This window comes from Argentina silus (genome assembly GCF_951799395.1).
Source record: "Argentina silus genome assembly, chromosome: 2".
Lineage (NCBI taxonomy): Eukaryota > Metazoa > Chordata > Actinopteri > Argentiniformes > Argentinidae > Argentina > Argentina silus.
Window position 1 is genome coordinate 23,933,757 of NC_139656.1, and position 25,451 is coordinate 23,959,207.

A 25,451-nucleotide genomic window follows, 5' to 3' on the forward strand; every position below is an offset into this window, starting at 1 on the left:
GATTTTGTTTACGTCGGCAGACAAGACGCTTGGTGCGTTCATTCTATGCGCAAACCCTTTTACGCTATTCTTACAGTCACTGGCCTAATGATATTGTACAGTGTCAAACTAATTTTTCGATGGCTCATAATTCAAGTAAAAGATGTGTATATCCTACATTAATTCAAACCTTAACCAGTGGTTAGCACGGAGGGTCCTCTTCACAGTTTCCCCATTGCGATATGTTGTTGTGTGCTTTTTAGTTGAACATTTGCCCACTCCCAATACGCACAGTTTCTACGTCTTAAAGGTGTAGTAGACCCGCTATGATCACGCACCGAATTGTCATAGCGCACCGAATTGTGAAGAAATGTTGAAATAGTCTAAATGAATGAGATTGGCTAATGTACTTTCGCTGTATGCACACGGCATAATGTATCAATGTATCAATGTAATTTATCAATGTATCAATCATGCCCAACTAGAACACTTTAAATAAATAAATGCACTTTAGCAGAGCGTATTCTCTCTCCATATCGTCCTACGAGTCTTTACAAGCGAGTTTGGTATATTGATTTTTAGGAATCCTATGATTAGCCTAGTAGATATGGACCAGGCTGCTTTTTTTTTTATTGCCAAAGAGAGTAATACGTAGGCCCATATTTCAGTGATGGCTCAGTCATAGCTACTCAAGTGTGTGTGTCATTCTTTTTGTGCAATGTAACATCTTAGATGTGACAGCCTCACCTCTTTCTGGCTCTCTATGCTGTCAGGAAACAAGGACCTTAATCCTTGAGTGATGGGCAAGTGTTCCGGCCTGACGAGTTTGGGCAGTTCTTAGGCTGTTGTCAAGATATGTGCTTGAGATTACCATAATCACATTCTTCCATTTTCCAGCTCTCATGACAGAAATTACAGCTTCATGTTTCAGAAGTCAGTTCTGTGGTTACTGTCCACAGATCAGTCCCACAGCTCTCTATCTCTCTCTCTATCTCTCTCTCTCACACACACAACACACACAGGTAAGAGATTAATATATTTTGAAATGTTGAAGCAGGACAATCAACAGCTGATTTTAGATTAAATTATAGATAATATAATGTTATATAATATAATCTTACATTATATATATATTGTGGAGATGATAATAACTCATATTGTATCCCAAAACATGGTGTAATAGGATTCACTTTGAAGATGGAACTCCAGGCTATCTTGAACTTCAGGCTCTGTCTTATCCAATGTTTTCTATCCAGTTAGTTTACCTTGATGATAGTTTTGTCCACATTGAAGTTGTCTTTTTCCTGACAGAGGATATAACCTAGTGGCTACAAGACAATAGATAATAGATACATGTTAATCATCAGATATACATTTTAGAGAATGACCATTTGCTATAAATCCTAACATGTAGCGGCAAATAGGGATTGTCTGACTATCTAAATGTGTCTGTTCTGTACAATGACGATCGGCGGGATCAATCACACCTCGTTGAGGTGGTAGAATTTAAAGTTAAGCTGTCTCAAGGAAAACTCAGGGCTTGAGTCATTTATTAAGGATGTCTTCTGATGAATGTCTTTGTAGATAAAACGTCACCATGACATCGAAGACATCAAAGTTGGTTATCAAGCAGCCTCTCCCCGTCATGGTCTCCAGAGAATCTGATGAATGGGGCTCCGGAATCTGTGATTGTTTTGATGACATGGCAGATTGTAAGTGTGTGTTAATGTGTCTTTATGTGTTTAATGTTATGTGTTATATTTGTGTATTTTTACATTTGACATTTTTGACATTTAGCAGACGCTTTTATCCCAACAAGTGCATTTGTCTAAAGTAAGTGAATCATCGATACATCAGTCATCATAAGCAAACATCTATGCTAGGACCAGGTGCCATTAGCAGTCACAATGCTAGAAAAAGGAAGAATCCTTTATTTGTGTTCATATATTTGTTTAATTATTAACAGTAGAGAAACTGTACAGAGGGGTAGTGGGGGGTGAAGACGTCTTTAGGAGGGACAGTCAAGATGTAGCCTGAATATGCCTGTGTATGTATGTAATGAATCACTTGTCTGTGCGTATATCTGTGTCAAAGAATATTTTGTGTGTGTAAAGTACGTTTATACACACGGTTGTTTCTTAATTGGTGCTTCATTCCCGATGCCAAGGCTGTTGTGGATTCTGGTGTCATTGCTGCCATGCCTGTAAAATTACCAAGGACTACGGACAATGTCTCTGTCTCCCTCTGCTGGACATATTTGGCCTCATCCCACCCGTCAGAATGTCAATGAGGGTTTCTATGCGTCATCGCTACGGCATCAGGGTAACTTTTAGACTCCGGAGAGAAAAAAAAACCTGTTTACCAATCTCGTATAGAGATAAAGATATGCATTTGCTAATCCAGCCACAGGCCTTGTACACATCACTTCTCAGAGGCCTTGTGGTTTGTTTTTTCGTTATAAAACCCCCCAATGTGTTTGTGAACATTTCTCTCCCACTAGTATTTGAATTAGTAACTGGTACCGGGCAATGTGCCTAGTCTTGTTTGCTCTCTGTGCGTGCTGTTGTCTTTAAACATGGCTGACTCTCTCTCCAGGGCACCATGTGTAATGACTGTGTGTATGCCACCTGCTGCGGTCCTTGTGCCTGGTGCCAGATGTCCAGAGAGATGAAGAGCCGTAACCTCCCCATCGTCCTCGTCAGCACCAGAAATACATCAACGTTTTAACAATTTTCAGGACATTTTCACTGCCATACCACATCCATGCTATCATCACCATCATCATCATTGGTGGATAGATCATCTATCATTGTCAGATAGATATTTGAGCTGAGAAGTAAATTCAGCAGATTATTCGTTTGAGTCATTGTTTATTATTTAAATATTATCAAACAAGAAGTCATACACTATGTAAATAAATAAGTTAGTGTAGTGTACATTTAAATGTGTTTCAAATGTTATGCTGCATAAATGTGTCTGCTTTTGTATGTCATATATGCCTAATGACATTGAAATATGAAATATATTTTATGTTAAAATCATCTTGTGAATCAATTTAGCCTTCTTTATCTTTATTTCTTTATCTCAGAACACCTGACATTTTACACGTTGTGTCTATCTGTACGAGGCTATAGATGTGTTCCTCAGATAGACTGACTGTAGACAGACTTGACTGTTAGGCCAGCCTCTCTCTCTCTCTTTCTCTCTCTCTTTCTCTCTCTCTCTCTCTCTCTCTCTCTCTCTCTCTCTCTCGCTCTCTCTCTCTCTCTCTCTCTCTCTCTGTGTCTCTCTCTCTCTCTCTTTCTCTCTCTCTCTCGCTCTCTCTCTCTCTCTCTCTCTCTCTCTCTCTCTAAAGGTCTGTCTGTCTGTCTGTCTGTCTGTCTGTCTGTCTGTCTGTCTCTCTCTCTCTAAAGGTGTTGAATATCCAGTTATCCACCTATCCATTGCCCTTGAAATAATTGCATATTTAGTTTGATTAGAGTACACAACTCTCCTCATGATTATAAAGGTTGCTTGAAATATTTAGTTCACATTGACATTCTTTTAAACCTCCACATAAGCATTGGAAATACATATCAGGTCAGCTGGTTCTTAATCAAAGCATAACACTTCGTAAGTTGTGAACCAGCTGATGCTGACTCTTAATGAAAAGAAAATCATATTTTGTTGTTCATTCTAGAACTTTTATTTGTTATTTTTGAACACAGATCCACCTACATACTCCTGTTATGTAGTTGTTTCACTTTCCATATTTAAATGCACCAGTGTGAAAGACTGGATAGGAGCGTGATTAACATACAATAGTATATAGATATTGTGGTCTACTTCCCTCCTCACCCAGCCATGAGCGAGGATCATCCGTGACTGTAGATGGGTGACAGCTGCTGGTAAGAGAGATACTCAAAGCTCTAGTTCAGTAATTATGGTTCTCGTAACTTTAATCTTACCAACAGCACAGGCACACAATTTCACAGCTTGTGTCAGGAAACTGATCTGGAATACTGGACTCGGTGGCTGCTTCGATGACCTGGCAGTGTGTGAGTTACTGCGATTGACCCCTGTGTCAGTTATGTCTGTCTATACCAGTCTACATGAGTCTAGCAGCTCTATAATGAGATTTCCTTAGCCTGTCAATCACTTTCTCATTAAGTTAGATTTAAATGTCATTGTGTTTGTATTCCTCTCTCTCCCTCTCTCTCTCTCTCTCTCTCGCTCCCTCTCTCTCTCTCTCTCCCTCTCTCTCCCTCTCCGTAGGTTGCTCTGCGTGGTGGTGCTTCCCATGCTTTGCTTGCAGAATGGCCTCTGAGTTTGAGGAGTGTGTTTGTCTTCCTCTGCTGGATGGCTGCAGTGCGTTCCCTTTGATTGTGACAGACGTTAAGTGAAGTTAAAAATATATGATATAGGATCTTTGTGACTATGTCTGTCATGTTTAAACCTCTCGTTTTGCGCCCAGATGGTCAATGTATAGTTTAGTACAAATATAATCAATGAATTTAATCATTGTTTTACCTAATTTAGCCATCAGCGCCAGTATTTTGAAGCAGCTTGCATTCCCGTGGCTTGGGCTCAGTGGATTCCTTGCACACGTACCACATGCACAGACTTCAGGGCACACGTTGGGGACCTGTTTTCACTCAGAAGCGCTACGTTTAGAACTATAGGCTGAAATTATACAAATTATACAATAGCATCTATTTAGCAACCTGATGAGACACAATTTCTATGAAACAGAAACACAATTTCTATGAAACAGAAACACAATTTCTATGAAACAGAAACAAGAGGACAAACAGAGCTCCCATTAACAGCTTAAGCTCTAATCATAAAAAAATTAAAAATACATACATACAATAGGAAAAATACATAGAAACGTAGATACATTTTCAGTGTCTGTTCTTTGTATATTCACTGCAGTTACTCATGTTAACCACTAGCTGAAGACATTGTTTCACAGCTTAAAAAGGTGTTAAACTAAATTTGGTCATGATTTATGGTTTTTGTGTTAATATAAGAGCAGTTAAAACAGACAAAAACACTATAATTAGGGGGGATGATGAGCACAGGAGAAAGGCTAGAGGCAAATGTAATGCTGAAATGAAAGCATTTATGAACAAACAAGTTTACTCCCTGAAACATCAACACTATCCCCGCAGGAGACGGAACTGCTCAACATTCAGGTTTTGCAGCATTTGTGAACAATGACGTACTCTGATGGACCTTCCAGGCATTTTTCATTACACTTGATGAAGTCTAAGTCATCTTTCCTCATTCTCTCTGCACCTTCAAGGCTTTAAAACCAGGGTATCCAGAACCATATAGGTAAGATAGATGTTCAAGGGTAGGGGGTTTATTAATGGAAATTCCTACTCGATAACCACATACATAGAAAGAAATAATATTGAGAAGGTAGCTACTTAGCATGATATGATAGTATTTAGCCTGATATACTTAGCATGATATGATAGTATTTCCTGACTAACTGGATGTTTACTCCAGGAGCTACAAAATCACCTTCTGTCTGGTGGTAACTATTCTTCTTCTTCTTCTAATAATAATAATAATAATAATAATAATAATAATTATTATTATTATTATTATTATGTCAAACAGAGTATGATGTAACAAAACAATCACATACTTATTAATGTAATTTAATGTATTTCATACCTAGCTTGGCTATTGGCTAACAACTGTTAAGTTGGCAGAGTTGTCACTCTGCTCTGCTGCCCAGAATAGAAACGATTTGAATTTGGTTAAGTATATTAGCCAATCTCAAATACACATTAGTAAAACAGTAGCCCCTTTTCACACGGGGCCCCACGACTACCAGGGTGAAGATGGGAGGCTGTTTTACCTGGGGTTTGCAATGTGTATTTCATGTGTTGGAAACAATTGTACACGTGTAGATTAAATCTATATAAGGCCTAGTGTTTTTCGAATACCAAAGACCTTTTGGATAGGCTAGGATTATCATTAACTTATACTGTTTGGTTTGCTGTTGCTTTATTATGATGCAGTTACAGAATGATATTGTTGCCTACACATTGCAGTACTTTGAGGTAGAGCCAAAAGGCTTCATTTCACTTTGTTTCATTTTACTGATGGTAGCATTGAGGGTAGCGTTGAGGCCACTGTCCCACTGAGTCCTGCAAAAAAGTGCTGAAATACAAATAGTGAAGGAGAGGCGTGAAGTGGGGGCCCCAAACGTGCCCCCAGTTAATTAAATCTGACCCTGCCCTTAGCTTATAGGAGCTACACATGACATTTTCACTGTACTTCAGCATATAATGGCCTTGAAAAATCTGTAGGGATTGTGATAGTGATAGTGATAGTGAAACATTTGTAGAGTGATAGTGTTGAAAAGTAATATGTCCCCAACAATGTTTCGATTGGCTATGGTATTAGCGTAGTGATTTTTCCTGGCTGGTACAGCCACTTTGTTGTCAAATCCTAGCTCATTACAGAAAGTAGGTAAATCAAAGCTAGGCTATCCGTAGCAAATATGTATTAGAACATGGTCTCTTTATATGCAGGGATCTTATCCACGCTACAGTAACGTGCAGAAGAGCACATTATGGTGGCCTTGTAGACTACTATCGTTACTGCATGCATGTTTTCCTTGGAGACTGCATTGTGTATAGCAGTTCAATACTCTGTGTGGTCAGAACAGTAGTTCACAACTGTGGAATCTAGTTTCCTGACATACTTGATAATTGTAAAGATACACTATGGACGTTTGCTTGATAACAACAGTTGGACTATCCAATTTACATCCAATTGTGTGCACTCTGTGATGCCACTAAGCTCTCTTTCCTGGTGAAACGACTACTTTTTTAGGAATACATTAATTTAATGTACAGCATATTAGTTGGGTGAAGTACCCTTATTAGTACAATGAGTTGACTCATCATGATGCTTTGTGCATGTAATGTACCTCAGTGTAGAAGACCTGTTGTGTCTGAATGCATTCCCTGTACTGTACATTAGGTTTAATATCAATAAATAAATTATTCACTTAAACCTTTTTTCTAAGCCTCCCATCCTACAGTAGTACATGTATGTATGTCTGCAGGCAGGTCTGATCACCATGACTGCAAACGTGGTAGTCCGTCACCAGGTGGAGTCTCCACTGAAGGCCTGGAACACTGACCTCTTTGACTGCTGTCAGGACATGAATACCTGTGAGTCTGAATCGCCATAGGTCATTCATTACCTTTGCCAACAATCATAAAGTATTCACTAAAAAACATTAACCACAGCTCTAAAAACCAATGAGCAAAACCAATAGCACGGTCAAGCAATGACTATAACAGTAACAGTCATTAAACCTGCAGCAGTAATGGTATTCTTGTTGCACTCACTGTTTTATGTTATAATGAGAAGGTGAGTTTGTGTGTGTGCAGGTTGTTATGCTTACTGGTGCTGTCCTTGCTTTGCCTGCTCCACCACGAGAGACTTTGGGGAGAGTCCCTGCCTGCCCTTGCTGGACCTCTTAGGCCCTGCATGCATGATGCCCATCTGCGCACCACCTGCATCCCTGGCCCTACGGGTTGCTATACGCCACAAATATGGAATTCAGGTGCATTTCCCTCTTAACAGAGATCACACAATAGATACCAATCAATCTATAAAAGGTGCTGTTTCTGCAGGCCTGCATTTGTGTTTGGGATCGTTGGTGAGTTCTGTGTATTGTGTGTTGAACAAGAGGGTTTTTGTGGGTCCACAGGGTTCTATCTGCGGGGACCTCATGGTGTCGTGCTTCTGTATCACGTGCTCCTGGTGTCAGATGGCCCGGGAGATCCAAGAGCATAATAAGAGCTACACTATCATAAACGCCCAGCCAGCGGCCGTCAGCTCCCAGCCTCAAGCCATGGCACCTCAGGTCTTCATGACCAACCAACAGAACTTTGTCATGGGTAGTCCACAGTTCCCCAACATGGCTACCAATCCGCATGTCCTGACTAGTCCACAGTCCCCCAACATGGCTACCAATCCGCATGTCCTGACTAGTCAACAGTTGCCCACCATGGCTACCAATCCGCATGTCATGACTGCTAACCCACTTACAACTACCAGCGATCGCCCTCCTCCCTATCACCCCCAAGCTGGTTATGGGGCCTCAGCCCTACCTTTCCCTGACATGTCTCAGCAAATTATGAAATACTAAGCTCTGCTGTTTCAAATAGTCAATGCAGTTGTTTCGATGTCTGAACTTCCTGCAAGGTTCACAGTCAATCAATAAAATAGATACGAAAGAATGTGAAAGAAAATGTGTTTTAATGGGGCTATTGCTCTGACTGCTACTTAGCAGTTTAGACTGCCCTGCGTTAGTAATGGGAGAATGAAGCATTTTTTCTTTTTTTGGCTATATACTGAAACAGTTTGGATTTGAAATCAAATAATTACTTTGAGGTTAATGTATAGATTCTCTGATTTTATTTGATGGTATTCATTCACTACACATTACTATGATATTTGAAAACGTTAATAGATATCACCATTATGTATAACTGCTGTGATTTTCTCTGTGATTGTTATTTTCAAATGCTTTATTATGTAATGACACAATTTTGCCATATAATGTGATGCTTTTGTGTCTATATATTTGAGGTCTAGAATAAAAATAATACTATTGACAAAATATTAAGTCATTTGTGAAATTCAGTCATAGTTGGTAAATGGAATCAGGTGTCTCATGTTGGACTATAATAATCAAGATCAGATTCAGATTACTACCCTTGGCAATATGGTAATTCTAAACGACCATGTCCTAATCACTGATCTATACCATATACAGTACAGTGCCCTGCGTTAGTAATGGGAGAGTGAAGCTTTTTTTCTTTTTTTGGCTATATACTGAAAAAGTTTGGATTTCAAATCAAAGAATTACATTGAGGTTAATGTATAGATTCTCAGATTTTATTTGATGGTATTTATATTTAGATATGACAAAAAAAATTATACATAGTCCCTCTATTTCAGGGCACCAAAAGTAATGGGACAATTGGCTTGACAGGTGTTTCTGTTTATGGAGCTGTCAATGTATATGATTGATTCTAGGCTTTGCGTTTGCCTTTAGAGTCTGCTATTGGTGTCTGTCAACACATGAGGACAAAGAGATGCCAGTGAAAGCCAAACAGGCCATAATAAGGCTAATATCAGGAAAAATCAACCACAAACATAAGTAAAGCCGTTTGGAACATCACTGATCACAACATTAAAAAGACAGAAAGCACTGGTGAGCTCAGCAATCGCAAATGGTCTGGTAGGCCAAGGAAGACTTCTACATTGGATGACCAAAGAATGTTCACCACCTATTGATGTTCTTTATTCCCTGTGCAATAAATAAAATAATTTTACATCCACATGTTTTACACTGACTTTATCATGTAGCCTAGTAACAAATATTGTGGAATAAAGACAGGGTAGTTACATTTTACCAATAGAATAAATATAAGTAGACTATTAAAATAATACTTTATAAATGTGAGTTGATATTTGGGTTGAAAGAGGAAGTCAACAACCATGGAACAGAAAAATAACTTTTCATGCATGCAAATCATTTCTTGAGGGCTTTATGTAATGCGTGTCAGGCTATGCGTATATTAGACTTACAGTCAATAGTGACAAGATGCCAATCATGTCTCTGAGAATCAGTTAAATGCCTGATTGACTTGACAGAGCATTCACAGTTAACTAAACTAGGCAAATATCTGTTGTTAGAGATCAAAGCCCTGCTAACCTCGATACTAGGTGACAGGGCAATATCCCATAGAGTTTAAAGTTTTGGGCTCTATTTGATGGTGCAGATTTTATATCGTATTGTCCACTGCTCCTTGACAAACAAAGTACTGATGACTCTATGTCTGTGTGTAGTGAATGGTCTGTTCATATAACATTATTAACATTTCAAAGATTCAGTAGGTTACTGTATACAGTGCTGCAGAAATACTGTGGCTATTTTATCTAATTTATGTGCTGGAATAGTATAGTATAGAAGGGCTATGGGGATGGCATAGCCTCCGGAATGTTGTTTCACCGGTCAGTCTATCAGATATACAAGACAATTGGTTTACATGAACCCATGTTGTGAGGGAAATATTTACACACATATTTCAGGATAAGCAATTAGCTCTAGTCTCTACAAAATATGAAGTTGCTGAAACCTTTCAGATTTTAGTGTAATTAGACTGGAGAAAAGACTAACACATTCATAGAGGGATCTAGGGTCTCACAAGCTTAACAAAGCTATTGGGTAACAGAGGGATTAGATTGTCGTCCTGAATGAAGAACAATAGCTGGGTTAAATAACTCCCTCTCCTTCATCCTCTTTTATGTTAGCATTTATTCTCCTGAAATGTGTTTTATGGGGAGATAGTGCTTCATTCCATCTCTAGACACAGTTTGGACTGAAAGGGGGCTTTAATCGGTGGACCAGAGGAAACACTGAAACAGAGAGAAGTGAGAGATCACCCAGCATCAAGGTAAATCTGACCCCCATCTAAATCACTTTATGCACACGTTAGGTGTTTGCTACTAACTATTGGCATCAGTTGACACATTTATTTCATGTTTGTTAACAGCTTAGATAAATATGTATCTCAAGCATAAGAATTCTCTACATGTAACCAGTAACAGTGTGTGATTGTGGGTAATCATGATTGCTCTGTAGATTCTGATGATTTCACACTAAAATTCAACAGGCCAATTCATATACATTGTTGCAACAACCCCAAATACCTCGTCAAGAGGTCTGGACCTCCTGACATACTGGTTTAGGTGTTCAGGCAATGTCAAATCAGTGCTATGTTAATTTTGCATCCCTTGCAATTCAAGATATAGAGATACTATTTTCCCTTTATTGCCTGAGTTTGCGTGTTCTTTATGTGCAGTAGTAAACATATTGGTACGTTGTTGTTTTACTGTTTGCAAGTTAATTGTTGAACCATGACAGTTCTCTTTCTTCTATGTAGGTGAGCGCGATGTCTGAGCATGTCCGGAGAGCTCTGCTCCTGCCCTCCCTCCTCTGGCTCTTCCTCCCATTCCTCCTCCTGGTGCCACTCCCTGGTTTCTATGGCAGCAGGATCCTGGTCATGCCTATGGATGGCAGCCACTGGGTGAACATGGAGGTGCTGGTAAAGGAGCTCCATGGGCGCGGCCACCAGATGACTGTGATACGGCAGGCAAACAGCTGGTTCATCAGAGAGCGCTCACCACACTACACCTCAGTCACAGTGACCCTGGGAGGCGCAGATATCAGCCTGAGCTTTTTTGAGGACGCAGTGCGTAACGTTCTGGAGGGCCGCAGGCAGGGCTCATTGGTGGGTGCCTTGGTCCAGATCAGGGAACTGTTCTCCATCCTGAGAACTGTGCACAGCACCACCTGTACCATGCTCTCTATCATGTTGGAGGACAGGGCTCTGATGGCACAGCTCAGGGACCCAGGGTTTGACCTCATGCTTACAGACCCTGGCGTGCCCGTTGGTGTCATCCTAGCACATTACCTTGAACTACCCATGGTCTACAATGTGCGCTGGATGAGCTTCGGAGAAGGCCATTTCTCCATTGCCCCCTCTCCAATCTCCTATGTGCCCGTACCAGGCTCTGGGCTGACCGACCAGATGGGTTTTCTCCAGAGGACCCAGAACCTCATGCATTATGTCATAAACCTTCTTCAGGAGCGCATGTTGGTCATTCCCATTTACAGTGACCTTTTGCACCAGCATTTACCCCCTGGCGCTGACCTGTTGGCCATGCAGCGCACTGCAGACATGTGGCTGATGAGGGTGGACTTTGTGTTTGAGTTCCCCCGCCCCTCTATGCCTAATGTGGTCTATATTGGGGGGTTCCAGTGTCGACCTGCCAAAGTGCTGCCTGCAGAGCTAGAGGCCTTTGTACAGAGCTCTGGGAACCATGGGGTGGTAGTAATGTCCTTGGGCACCTTGATTGCTGCCCTGCCTAAGGAGGTAACCGAAGCTGTTGCTGCTGCCTTTGCCCAGCTCCCACAGAAGGTGGTGTGGAGGTTTGGGGGAGAGAGGCCCTCCTCTCTGGGGAACAACACTCTACTGCTGGACTGGCTCCCACAGAATGACCTCCTGGGTCACCCTAAGACCCGCGTCTTTGTGGCTCATGGAGGCACCAATGGTATCTATGAGGCCATCTACCATGGGGTCCCTGTGCTGGGCCTGCCTCTTCTCTTTGACCAGCAGGACAACCTGTTGCGTCTGCAGGCCCGGGGGGCAGCCAGGGTTCTGGAGCCAGCCACACTCACTAAAGGTGAGTTCCTGGAGGCACTGCAAGATATCCTGAGAAAAACCTCTTACCGCCGCAGCATGCAGAGACTTTCCCTCCTCCACCGAGACCAGCCTCTCCAACCTCTGGACCGTGCAATCTTCTGGATCGAGTATGTCATCCGTAACAAAGGGGCTCCACACCTCCGTACTGAGGCTTACAGCATGGCTTGGTACTCCTACTACAGCCTGGATGTGGTGGCACTACTTCTGATTGCTGCCTTGGGGTGTTTTTGGGCTCTGTTTTCTTTGGTGAAAGTGTTACAGAAATGGAGGTCCAAGAGAAGGATAACCCAAACAGAGAAGAAAAAAACTGAGAACATGACAAAACTTGACATAAAGAAAGCAGATAAAACAGCCCTACTGGATAAAAAAAAATAGAGAAGGCTACCCATTCTGATAAAAGGAAAACCAGTAAGGAGTTAGGCAGAGTAAAGTGTGTGACCTACTGTCCGGAGATTATGTTTTGATGGAGATTTAGAACACAGAAAAATAAGAATAGCTCTATTTCTTTCTTTATTTTATTCTTCTTCTGTGTACTGAAAATAAATCAATTAGTGGCTAGAATGGATCAAAGAAAATACTGATTGAAAGTATAGTATTTTCATAAATTCAAAATAGAGAAAAGTGGTATGTGAAATGAGATGGGGTGAAGGTTAGGTGAAGGATTGTGGGGGGTCGACCCTCGGAGTCTCGGGACGTGGTGAAGCCATGGCAGTACTCCCTGAGAGATCCACGGTAGACCCTTGGAAACCAGACATAAGGTGAAGGAGGAACGCAATTGCAAGAAACAACAGAGTACATGTTAGTTTGGATGGCATTAAATACTGGCAGTTTGGTGATCAGGTAGAGACATTAGAGGTGTGTGGATTGTTATAGGAATGGTATGCAGCTTGTTTTTGTTGAGTGGCAGTGCACACAAATATGGACAATAAGAGAAGGTTCATTGGTAGTAAAGTTATATTGATGTATGGAATGTTAGGGAGCATTAACAGTGGAAGTTACATTCACATGTGGTCCGTCCTCCTGAACTTCAATAACTACATAACAAATGTTTTAACTTCATCCACACAAGGCAGCTCAGTCAGGAGGAGGATTGAGGTTAAAATTCTGAGAAACATGATGCAAACATTATACTTTTTGTATTTGTCTAGATTGCTGTTTGCAACATGTTTCTCAGAATTTTAACCTCATTTGGTTAATTTGGCTGTTATTTTATCATAACTAGCTGTCCTGAAATACCATGAGGTTCCCCTTTCTCCAACGAACATACTTTTTATATTTGTCTAGACATGGGCCTCTTGCAAAATACATGGATTGCCATAACTTCTCCAGTTTATTACTACAGCAGTGTTCTGAAAAGTGTAAGTGTAAACTACATTTTAAGGTCTTAGTTTAATCCATCTTTAATTGGATACACCTGCACAGCATTGCTCATGGTTTAAATCACTTGCTGTGCACCATGAACAAAACTTCACAGAAGCATGTGTTGTGGAACATGCCAGTCCTAAAAATCTAAGATTTAAGGTGCATGCAGACAGTGGAGTACAGTCTACAAGAATGCTACATTGTTTTAGACAATATCAATAGGCTATGCTATTACATGTTTCTACATCCTTGCTAATAATTGGCAAAAGGCTTTGCTGTTTATCGTCACTATTGATATTTGAATTCTTATTGATTATTACACACACAAAGCGCAAGATTTGTTCCTGGCACAAAGCGTACTACTTCTAGTTTTGAGTTTGAGGAGTGTACCTGTCTGCCCCTCTGGAACTCCATTCTTGGTATCCTTTGAGGTGCCCATGTGTGTGCCACCTGCATCCCTGTCTTTATGGGGTGCCGTACACAACAAATATGGAATTCGGGTGTGTTTCCCCCTGAGTAGAGATCACAGAATAGATGCCAATCAATCTCTAAAAGAGGTGCTGTTTCTGTGTTGAACAAGAGAGGCTTTGTGGGTCCACAGGGTTGTGTCTGCGAGGACATCATGGCGTCGTGCTTCTGTATCACGTGCTCCTGGTGTCAGATGGCCCGGGAGATCCAAGAGCATAACAAGCAAAACTATTATAAACACCCAGCCAGTGGCCATAGCAACCACTCAGGTCTACATGGCCAACCAACAGAACTGTGTCATGACTGGTCAACACATAGCAACAGTCCCCCACCATGGCCACCAATCCCCCTGTCATGACCGTGCTTCCTGATGCTTTGACAAGCAGGATAACCTGGTGCATCTGCACGCCTGGGGAGTGGACATGTTACTGGAAGCTATGTAAGTTATCCTGAAAAAACTTTCTTACCACTACAGCATGCAGAGACTTTCCCTTCTTTGTCATCCATAACAAAGGGGCTCCACACCTCTGTACTCAGCAACCCAACTAGATACAAAAGAAATAGAAAAAATAAGTGTCTACCCGATAAAAAGAAAAACTATACCCCAACCAGGCAGGAGTTAGGCAGAGTAAATTCTGCCACCTAAATGTCCAGAGATTATGTTTTGATGGAGATTGGGAACACTGAAAAACAATAGCTCTCTTTCTTTCTGTAGTTCTTTATTTCTGCCTATTGTTATGATATGTGAAACAATCAATATTCTAAGCTAAATATACATATGATACAATCATTGTTTCTTCATTTGTGAACTGAAAATGATTAACTAGTGGCTATAAATAGATTTACAAAAGTACTGATTGTTATGTTTTATCAAAAACTCAAAATGGAGAAAAGAGTTCACCTGGATAACAACTGAAATAACTTGCCACACTGCATAAGAAGAGTGATGTTTTGACTTCTCTTCCCTAAATACAGGTTTCACCAGCAGACCCTTATTGTTGGGTTTGGTTAGGGTTAGAGTTGAGTGCTCTATGAAAGTATTCTGTTAAAAAAAATAAAAAATAATTATAATCCACACAGTTTTTGGAGAAACATTTAGGTTACAATTCCAAGAAATATGATGCTGCCATTTCTGAATGTATCTTTGTCTATACTGCTGTCAACATATTGACCTCAGGTGTTTCAAAACAAATTGTAAGACTACAACATTGGCCTCTTGCAACATAGGCAGTTTGCCATACTTTTTCAGTTTATTACCAAAGTGTTTGAGCGTTAACTGTAACTTCATTGAGACCACAAACACAGTGACAGCATTTGTATGAAAGTTACTTAGCATGGAAATTCTGACTGTGATACAACCCATCCCTTCCATAACAAAGTGACAGTCAACAATGTTTTATTCACATGTATCACAAAGCCCAGGAGTGAAGACTAGACCCAAAGGTTTCTAGGCACAAATGCTAGAAATGAACTATAGGCAGGGAGCCTAGGTGCACACCCAAGGATTGGACGCTGGGCAGTGCATATATGGCACGCTTCCTGGACATGAACCCTAAGCATGAACCCTAGTCATGAAATGTAGGCTTCTACCCTCGGCAAGGAGCCAAAGCATTAACCATAAGTGACCCTTGATGCCAACTCAAAATGACACTGAACCTTTGTGACTCTGACATGAAATTCTATGGAGACTGACACAACTTCCATAGACATGTGATAATGTCCTAATATGGTCACATATGAAGGACGGATTGATGGTAGTAGAGAGGCAGGGTGCATATAAGTGACCATCATTACCTCACTCCATCAGTCAGGCAGAACACACCACTGTCAGGTCTGTGTGGTGGTAGTAAGAGTGACTATGGGCTTTACTGTACAGCTGTTTGTGGCGATTCTCCTGCTGGATGTTGCCAAAGGTAAGTCTTGCCTATTCATAATCATACACACGATACATACAAGACAATTCCAAGCAAATCATGACGAAAGTTTACATGCAAACCAAAGTGAGGTTAATAGGCAGAAACAAATATAAATGACCACATGGTTTGATTTGGTTTGAGCATTGTTCTGTGTGGGTTTATCCTCTATGTGTCCATCCTCAGTCACTGGCTTGCCTTTTGGACCTCTTGGCAGTAAGGTTGTGGGTGGTCATGATGCTACAGAAGGGTTTTGGGACCCTATCGTTGCAATTGTACTCCAAAATCGCCCACAAGAGATCCATTGCGGTGGGACCTTGATCAACCAAAGATGGGTTCTGACGGCTGCGCACTGCTTCGGACAGTAAGACATAAGAAGTGGCGAAGGATTATTGAGGGCATGTCTTTTTGGCACTTTTATGAGATTCATTTTTTTTTATACAAGACAAAGAATTATTGACAAAGATAAGCAACTTGTGGTTTGGTGTTCTTGTTATTCTTGAAACATAACATAAAAGCACAGCAATAACACAAAACTAAAAGTAAAAACATTGAAGGACATCTAACTTCTCACATATTTGTTCAGGGTTCCATTGCAGCAGATGAGAGTGAGGATAGGCCCCCGCAGATTGTCCGATCTCTCTGTCCAAGAGCCCATCTATGCAGTAGTCCAGCTCATCGTGCACCCCTTGTACTTTTCCACCCGTGCTGGAAATGACATCGCTCTCATACAGTTGGACAGAGAGGTTGGCTTCAGTAGGTTTTTCCCCATTTTGGCTGACCAGTGGGACATTTTTAATGGACGATGCTGGGTCGCTGGCTGGGGCAAAATTCAAGAAACTGGTGAGATGTACTTCTTTCATTCCTCTTTTGAATGTTACCATGTTACTTAGAATTTTGCTATGAGGCATCAACTTTCACTCAATCTCTGTACCATTCATCTCCCTCAGTTCCTCTGTCACCTCCAAGGATGCTTCAGGAGGTGTTTGTTCCAGTGGTGCCGAATAACATCTGTTGGAGGGATTACCCTGAAATCCAGCCAATCCAGATGTGTGCAGGTGAAGTGGGCCAAAGTGCCTGCTATGTAAGTCTCAATATTAAATAATTGATCGCTTTCATTCTGCTGTTCATGTTGGGTGAATGATAGAGTGTGTGTGTGTGTGTGTGTGTGTGTGTGTGTGTGTGTGTGTGTGTGTGTGTGTGTGTGTGTGTGTGTGTGTGTGTGTGTGTGTGTGTGTGTGTGTGAGTTACTGAGAATGCATAATGCGTTGATGCATATTTTCAATCATGTGTTATTCAATCTAGTGTGATTTTTTTATATACTTTTTTGTATACTAATGTTTACTCCTTAATTATTTGTGTGTGTGTGTGTGTGTGTGTGTGTGTGTGTGTGTGTGTGTGTGTGTGTGTGTGTGTGTGTGTGTGTGTGTGTGTGTGTGTGTGTGTGTGTGTGTGTGTGTGTATGTGTGTGGTTGTAGGGAGACTCTGGGGGGCCTCTGATGTGTCAAACTGAGAGCCATTTGGCACTAACTGGAATTGTGAGTTACGGGAACCTGAATTATTGTGGATTGGTTGGGGTCTACACCCGTGTCTCTGAATTCAGGGATTTCATCGCTCAAGTCTTTACATAGAACTGGTTCCCCTGGAATTTATTTAGTATTCCATAGGAACAATGTGGTAACAAATGGGATTACAATGTTACTATGTAAATACAAAGTAAATACTTTGTAAACAAAACTAATATTGTATTTACTTTTCTTCTCCTGCTCTTATTCTCCAAGATAGTCTGTGCTATGATCTTTTAAGACTATTTTGTTATTACTTATAACGCATAATAGATAAAGATAACAACATCACAGCAAGCACAAACTTATTCTGTTCCATCAACATTCATATCACCATACCTACGCTATGTTTTGTATTCCTTTACCACAATAATAAATGTGAGTCAGTATCTTTGTCCATGTTCGCTACTTTGTGACTGTGTTAATGATTGTACATTTTACTGTTGAATATTCTATTAAACAATTAAATATTCAAAAATATATCAGAAAAACATGGCAAACTTGTTAGGGCTACTTGTCTTACCCTAATACCACCAGCAGAGGGACACAATGGTGTAGAAAGAGAGAAAGATTCTCCTTACACACCCATCTTTCCTCTTTGGGTTTCAAATTCACATATTCACATATAAATAGGTTGTTTAGTATTCACTCAAAAAAAGAGGGACAGAGAGAAAGATTGAAGGATAGCTAATCAAGAGAAATGGCTGTAATTGGACATTAAGCAGGACTGTAGATACTAATGTATGTTTCTAATGACTCCTCTTATGACTCGTCTCTCCCTCATCCACCCCACCCCCCCAGTTGGCTGGCGATGATGGGAATAGCAATTAAGACACTGCTCTCACAAATGGCTGTTTTCATTAGCTTTGTCTGAAGAGAGGGAGAGAGGGAGTGGGAAGGGACAACTCAGAAACTAGGCATACACACACAAACACGCACATACATGCCACATGAAAGGGAGAGAGAGAGAGAGAGAGAGAGAGAGAGAGAGAGAGAAAGAGAGAGAAAGAGAGAGAGAGAGTGATGGTCTTAATAACTGTTTGAGATAGGGAGGTCATTAGCGTGTACTCAAATGATGAGGAATTCCTGCAGGTCACAGAAACTTATTACAACAGTCTACTTAGTGCTAATAGAACTATCCTATTTGTATTAAATACAAAGAAATTAAAACTAATAAGCAATTAGAGTCGGACCCCCTCAACCAAACCCCTACCCTGAGCCTGGTCAGACTCATACTGTGATCATTTTTCATGACATAGCAGTCACTCCAGTCCCAAACCCATTCACTGTGACATACACACACACACACACACACACACACACACACACACACACACACACACACACACACACACACACACATTGTTCTCAGCCCCTTTTATTGAGCTTTCTTTTAAAACAAAACCCATTTTTGAAGTTGTTTTTCGCCGTGTTTCGCACATGATGTCCTCCTGTCTAAATTGCTTCAGAGTCACTTACTGTCCCAAAAGAAGTATCCTCTTACTCTAATTTCTCCTTTCTTGTTCAACTACCCCTCTCCTCCCATCTCTTTTCCTTTCCTCTCACAATCCCTGACTTGGATCAAAATTTGCTACTTCACATCCCCTGGTGAAAACCCCCAGTGGATGTTGATGGTGTCTGCCCAAGCCAAGGAGTCTCCATGAAGCCCACCTCAGAAATATGTTTTGGATTATCCTAACTTAAAGTTAGGCCTGCTTGCCCGTTTCCTTCTCTCTGTTTGTTTATATGATTCATATTCCATCAACTGATTGAAGCTTGAATACTACAATAACTAATATCTAAGCATTTCTGTCTCCACTGGGTCCTATCTCTTGACGCTCTTTTTCAACTCCAAAACTCTTACTAATCAATGTACGCAATTCACTGGCACTGCATCTTTTAGAGCCCCACTCCTCCACAAACAATTTCTTTCCTTCTCCCTCAAGTATTCTTTCCCTTTCTTTCTAAAACATTGTGGCTTGTGGTCTTTGTCTGTTCTCTCTGTTATCAATCCCTCTTCTCTCTGGGTCCCCATCTCCCCCTGCACTGTCTCTCGTCCCCCCCCCCCCCCCTCTTTGTCACTGTGTGTCCCGGGGTTATGATTGTTATGATTTATAAGACCCTGCAGTCTCTCGCTCTCTGTCTCCCTCCCTCCTCTCTCTCTCATTCTCTCCGTCTTTCTCTAATCGTTCATACTTGCATCCCCTCAGGCCCATCTCAGAAGTAATAATGAAAATGATTTAACCCCTATGTGGCCAAAACCTCTGACCCCAGAGTCACACACACACATACACATACGCGCACGCGCACGCGCACACACAGGGTTTGAGTACAAATATAGGGTATACAGGATAATAGAAAAATACTACTTCTTCTATAGCACTGCCACTAATGATAAAAATGATGATGTTGATGAAAATGACACTTAGTACTACACCCTTATTTTTGCACCGAAAACAGAGAGAACCAACCATTTTCCTCATATCTTGGTAACTATACCTTTTATGTATCTCTGTGTGTCTGCTTCCCATTGAGAATACCAAACATATCAGATCCCCTCAGAAATTAAGATTCTCCTAATTAGGACCTGTTAATTACACTTTTTGACTAATGATCTTAATTAGCAGAACATCATTTGCTTTCAGATTCAGGACATTCCTCCTTGATTTCGACAATGATGTGTTTAGTAAACAATATGACTTAATTGCATATATTTGCATAAACAAATGAGATAATTAATTACAATTAAACTCATCCTGATGAGTCTGCCTACAATTAGAGCCTGCTTATCCCAAGAGACTAAAACGCCACACAGCACAGGATGCACAAGTGTGTGTGTGTGTGTGTGTGTGTGTGTGTGTGTGTGTGTGTGTGTGTGTGTGTGTGTGTGTGTGTGTGTGTGAGAGAGAGAGAGAGAGAGAGAGAGAGAGAGAGAGGGAACACAGATGGCAAAAAGTATACAACGCTCACATAACCAATCCATTTTTTTTTTAAGACTGACTCCCCTCTTTATGTCTTTTTCCTCCTTCTCTCCCTCTTTCTTTCTCTTGAGGGTGTGGAGATGGAGGGACCTCTCCCCTCCTCTTCTGTGTCGGAATTTAATATGCAACTTTTTATTGGAAAACAATCGCGCGTGCCTGCGTGAATCCTGACCGCAATATATCTGTTAGCGCCCCTAATCCAATCAGGACAGGGAGGGCTATTTATCACGGCAAATCCAAGGCATTTCAGCCTTCTTTTTATTATTTTAATATATTTCTGAGCTATTAAATCACCAAAATGATGAATTAGAGCTGTCCGCCACCCTTTCACCAGCCTGACAGGAAATGATGCACTACCCAATTTGAGTGGTCATTTGGACTTTTAAAGCCAAAAAATGAGCAGAGAAAAAAGTCCAATATTTTTTCACTTCTTACTTTTTTCTTTCTCGCCCCCTCCCTGCCTTTCAACTGTGTGTGTTTCTTAATAATACTGTTTAAATGGGCTTTATTGCCATGTTAGTGAGGGCAGCACCACAACTATCTTCAATATTCAGCCAATTACCAAACACGCACACAAGAACACACACAATCTCAGGACGTACACATTCACAAACGAAACATCTCTTTCTCTCCCGTCCCCCGTTTTCCATTTCACACTCATGACTGCGTTGAATGCCTTCATACAGACATGGCACATACAAAAGACACATGTATGCTCAAACTGGTGGATTCATGGGAACATATTTACCTGCACGTCTATCTAATTATTTTTCCCATACAAATTCCTGTCTTCATGATGGCATTTCAAGAAGAGAAGAGTTACTATACATACCTATTGTTACATACAATATAAACCACCATTGAAGTAAGTCAAGTTATCATATCATTTGTGTTCTTCACAAGATCTTTTGAGGTTTCGGGTGTGTGCTCCTTTCGTGACTTGTAAAGACAATCACATGTAGACTTTACAGTGTGTTTTGACATTTTGTTCACTTCCTTCCAAACCTGCCATTGATTATTTGACTCTTTCACTGTCTGTATGTCCATCCGTCTGTCTGTCTGTCTCCTGGCAGTAGACTCTTGACTGTGGAGCAGGTCTGTGGTAGGGGCAGTTATGCTCCAGGCCAGTAGGGGGCGTTGGTGTTGCTGTGCCACAGTGAGGGAGGCTGGTAGAATCCTCCCCTGCCACCCCTGCTCAGGGACAGCTGTCTCTCTCCCCCACCCCCACCACCCACCCCCAGGAGTCCTCACACCAATCAGACCTGCCCAGCCAGAATCAATTAGCACCGGGAGGGGGGGTTGAAGGAGAGGGGGGAGGAACGGGGGCAAGGACCCACAGAGGACGACTGTCCCCACACATGGCCCTGTCTCTGGACACTGTCTCACTCCAGCACCCCTGAAGCCTTCACAAACCGCCTCGCCTTCCTCTGGTCCATCTTCCTTTTCTCACTCTCGTTCTGCCCTCTACCTCTCTTCCTAGACCCAATCCATCTGTCCACCTGTTCCTGTCCTCCCTTTCCATCACGTCCCACTCTTCTGATCTTCTCTCACACCTCTGTTTTTCTTCTCTTTCTCGTAAATGTTCAATGGTTTATAGAGAGAGAGAGAGAGAGGGGGGGAGAGAGAGAGACAGAGAGAGAGAGAGAAAGAAAGAGAGAGCGAGCGAGAGAGAGAGAGTTCCCTGGGAAAGACCGTAGATAAGAGATAAGACTTTGGAACAGAGAAGTGAAAGTGAGAGAGAGAGCGATGAAGAGGCTAAAGGGACACTTGGTCTTTATTGCTGCCGAAAGAACAATTGAAACCAGTTAAAAGATGTGTGTTAATAAATTTTAAATAGTCTTGCAGAGGACGGCTCGAAGGCCTGGAGTCACTGCTCTTATTGCTGGCCCCCACCCTACTCCCCCATCTCTCTGTCCATCTCTTCGCTCTATCTCACTCTACCATCCATCTCTCCTCTCCCTCCATCTCTCATTCTCACCTTTATCCCTCTCCCCCCGCCCCCCCTCCCTTTCTCTTTCTTCACTGCAGATAAAGTGGAGGATGAATAATTTAGTTTGCAAAGGGAATGCAGAGGGAATCCCATAGCCACCCCAACATCCTTCATCTTTTGGTCCTCTCCTACTCATTTCCAATGCTTCCTCTTATTCCCACTCATTCTGCACTCATTCATTTCCCTATTGTTATGCATATCACAGTAACTTCAATACTACCTTATGCAAAGTCTTAAGCGGTGGTACAGTATAATCAGTGGTCAGAGCTCAGGACTCTCTCTCTCTCTCTCTCTCTCTCTCTCTCTCTCTCTCTCTCTCTCTCTCTCTCTCTCTCCCCCACCCCCCTTCTCTGGATTAAGATGGTATTGATCACTCGGGCCATTACTGGCCAATAATCACTTAGACGCTCTGAGATTTACTGACCCCATTAACAACCACACTAATCGACAAGGTAGAATCCACTAGCTGACAGGATAACGCAGAGAGCTCCACACAAAAGCTCAATTAATATTGACATGCCTTCATGAGGAAGCCTGAATGGCTGACTGCACTATTACAGGTGACCAGCAGGTGTCAGTCTGTCAGTCTGGGTAGTACTTTCCTATCGTCACTGTTCAACATTTCCAATTGAGGGAGTGACACTGATGGGACAGATGGGGAGTGGTGAGAGGGAGAGACTTTTATGCATCATCAAACATTGCACACTGACAATATTCACAGAGTGGAATTCCATCCAATATGGAATTCTTCAATTAACATTTGAGAGAAAGTGAGAACACTAGTGAGAGCAAGACATAGTTTTGGAGGAGGAGGAGGAGGAGGAGGAGGAGGAGGGAGCGAGGTAGCCCTCTCCCACTCCACCCGCACTAATTGCGTTTTCCCAGAGCAGAATTGAGTTCCAGAGAAAGAGAGAAAGGCCAGAGGCTTTTCATAATTGTATCGACAGGAAAATGAATATGATGAATGGCGTTCATTCAGCACGTCCTGGATTTATTGTCTTTTCCTCGAGGCGTTAATCGCTGAGAGAGAGAGAGGGGAGGGGGGGGAGGGGGGGGGAGAGAGAACGGACGAGGAGGGGAGAGAAACGGAAGAGCAGAGAGGGGAAAGAAAGGGTGAGAGGGAAAGAGCCCCCCCCCCCCACACACACACACACACACATGCACACACACACACACACACACACACACACACTTGGCGTCGAATCAGCAGCAGACTATAGACTTAGCCGGGTCTCTCAGGTCCGTTCTAACCAACACTAACAGAGGTTTCATTGCCTGTATGCGTCTCTGAGACCCTGGATAGGATACTTTATGAAACTTTGCTCTCGCACAGAAAGTTCAATAGCTCAGCGACTAAGAAGGCAAACAGGGCATGTTATACACAGACTTTGTACATGGAGTGATTATATGTAATTGAACCCATTTTAATTGACCACATCAATGTGTATTAAACTACAATATTTAATATAATTTCCTGTCAGTGATTGCTATATTAATTCTTATCACTTTTTCCACTAATTGTTTCATTTTGTCATGTGCTTAATGCGGCATCACAATTGGACAAGAGAGAAAAGTTCTCTCTTGTCCAATTGTGATTCCGCATTAAGCACTAATCTCTCATGCAATCTCTTCTCTTCTCCCTCCCTCCCTCCCTCCCTCCCTCCCTGTCCTCTGTTCACAGCTTCATCCCTCTCCCCCTCCTTCTATCAGAGTGCTCTGACTGACTCCAGATGAATCCAAAGCTCATAAAGTGTGTGTTTGAGACCCATCCATCATCCATGTGTGAGAGAGGGAGGGGAGAACACAGAGAGAGAGAGGGAGAGAGAGAGAGAGAGACAGAAAGAGAGAGAGAGAGAGAGAGAGAGAGAGTGTGTGTGTGTGTGTGTGTATGTGTGTCAGTGTGTGCGTGTGCGGGTGCGGGTGCGGGTGCGGGTGCGGGTGCGGGTGCGGGTGCGGAAGTGAGGACAGTCCACTTTATTCCTGATATATAAATGTGGGCATTCTTGAAATAGCTGTCTGTGAGTAAGTACATTGTGTACGCCTAAAATGTCTGGAGATAGCTGAAGTATGACCACTCCACTGAACCTTTCCCAGCTGCTTCCTTGAGGATTCAAACATCCAGAGAATGTGTTTGGCTGGACTGCCAGTGCCCCGCTCATATCATGAATTAGCCATCTCTCTTAGAGATATTTCATGCTGAGATAAACAAAAAAAATGGAGGACAAAAGTGAGAAGAGAGAGAGAGAGAGAGAGAGAGAGAGAGAGAGAGAGAGAGAGAGAGAGAGAGAGAGAGAGAGAGAGAGAGAGATGGATGACGGCTATCATAGACAAACAAAGCTTCAAGAAAGGGTGGAATAAAGAGAGCAGTTATGAGTGGAATGAGTCGATGAAGAGTACAGGCAAAAGACAGAGAGAGAGAGAGAGAGAGAGAGAGAGAGAGAGAGAGAGAGAGAGAGAGAGAGAGGGGCAGGAGAGAGATGGATGAGGGAGGCGGTGGGAGCCCGAGGCAGGGCACTCAGAGAGGGGATGGAGGCAGCGTGAGGGCAGGGCTCTGGGCTGCTGCCCCGAGGCAGGGCAGGTGGGACAGCAGGGGGAGACTGGTGGCTCAACAGCTTGCTCCACCCTGAGGGCCCAGCAGGCCAGGAGAAAGCAGGGGGCTGGAGTAGCGCCGCTGCCAAGGAGAGGGAGGCCGCTGCTGGTGGCAGCTGGTCCTGGCTCCCCCCCCCACCGGCAGGCAGCAGGCAGGGTGAGAAGGTCAAAAGCCAGTCGTTAGGAGGACAAAGGGAGGCACAGCGACAGGGAGGATAATCGGCTTTTATTGAGTGCCATTGACAAGTCTCACAGTGCTGCTGACACTGACACCACACACACAGACATCACTTGCCTGCGGGCAGGCA

The 25,451-nt window shown here is 42.3% G+C and overlaps 4 protein-coding genes across 4 annotated transcripts; all 4 read left to right on the plus strand.

The window, feature by feature from the left end:
- The first annotated feature begins 879 nt into the window (after nt 1-879).
- LOC310816593 (cornifelin homolog B-like) lies at nt 880-3,020 on the plus strand. Its single transcript, XM_083686845.1, has 4 exons — nt 880-1,001; nt 1,564-1,691; nt 2,147-2,301; nt 2,575-3,020. The coding sequence occupies exons 2-4, from the start codon at nt 1,577-1,579 to the stop codon at nt 2,704-2,706; spliced, it is 402 nt and encodes a 133-aa protein (XP_083542971.1). The 5' UTR covers nt 880-1,001; nt 1,564-1,576; the 3' UTR covers nt 2,707-3,020.
- A 2,464-nt stretch (nt 3,021-5,484) lies between these two features.
- On the plus strand, nt 5,485-9,338 carry LOC310800956 (uncharacterized protein). The gene is made up of 4 exons (XM_083664854.1): nt 5,485-5,503; nt 7,052-7,160; nt 7,383-7,558; nt 7,706-9,338. Exons 2-4 carry the CDS (start codon nt 7,067-7,069, stop codon nt 8,144-8,146), a joined length of 711 nt encoding a protein of 236 aa, XP_083520980.1. The 5' UTR covers nt 5,485-5,503; nt 7,052-7,066; the 3' UTR covers nt 8,147-9,338.
- Nucleotides 9,339-10,961: 1,623 nt separating this feature from the next.
- ugt5g2 (UDP glucuronosyltransferase 5 family, polypeptide G2) lies at nt 10,962-14,476 on the plus strand (the record flags this gene model as incomplete). Its single annotated transcript, XM_083665243.1, has 2 exons — nt 10,962-12,496; nt 14,299-14,476. The coding sequence occupies 2 exons, from the start codon at nt 10,962-10,964 to the stop codon at nt 14,474-14,476; spliced, it is 1,713 nt and encodes a 570-aa protein (XP_083521369.1).
- A 1,452-nt stretch (nt 14,477-15,928) lies between these two features.
- LOC310820229 (tryptase-2-like) lies at nt 15,929-17,984 on the plus strand. Its single transcript, XM_083691814.1, has 5 exons — nt 15,929-16,018; nt 16,205-16,382; nt 16,605-16,861; nt 16,969-17,102; nt 17,497-17,984. The coding sequence occupies exons 1-5, from the start codon at nt 15,964-15,966 to the stop codon at nt 17,647-17,649; spliced, it is 777 nt and encodes a 258-aa protein (XP_083547940.1). The 5' UTR covers nt 15,929-15,963; the 3' UTR covers nt 17,650-17,984.
- Nucleotides 17,985-25,451: the final 7,467 nt, after the last annotated feature.

Coding starts and splice junctions, on each gene's coding strand:
- LOC310820229 (XM_083691814.1), top strand. CDS start 15,964: ATGGGCTTTACTGTACAGCTGTTTGTGGCGATTCTCCTGCTGGATGTT. Junction 16,383..16,604: donor GCTGCGCACTGCTTCGGACA/GTAAGACATAAG, acceptor ATATTTGTTCAG/GGTTCCATTGCAGCAGATGA. Junction 17,103..17,496: donor TGGGCCAAAGTGCCTGCTAT/GTAAGTCTCAAT, acceptor GTGTGGTTGTAG/GGAGACTCTGGGGGGCCTCT.
- LOC310816593 (XM_083686845.1), top strand. CDS start 1,577: ATGACATCGAAGACATCAAAGTTGGTTATCAAGCAGCCTCTCCCCGTC. Junction 1,692..2,146: donor TTTTGATGACATGGCAGATT/GTAAGTGTGTGT, acceptor CCCGATGCCAAG/GCTGTTGTGGATTCTGGTGT. Junction 2,302..2,574: donor GTCATCGCTACGGCATCAGG/GTAACTTTTAGA, acceptor CTCTCTCTCCAG/GGCACCATGTGTAATGACTG.
- LOC310800956 (XM_083664854.1), top strand. CDS start 7,067: ATGACTGCAAACGTGGTAGTCCGTCACCAGGTGGAGTCTCCACTGAAG. Junction 7,161..7,382: donor CTGTCAGGACATGAATACCT/GTGAGTCTGAAT, acceptor GTGTGTGTGCAG/GTTGTTATGCTTACTGGTGC. Junction 7,559..7,705: donor GCCACAAATATGGAATTCAG/GTGCATTTCCCT, acceptor GTGGGTCCACAG/GGTTCTATCTGCGGGGACCT.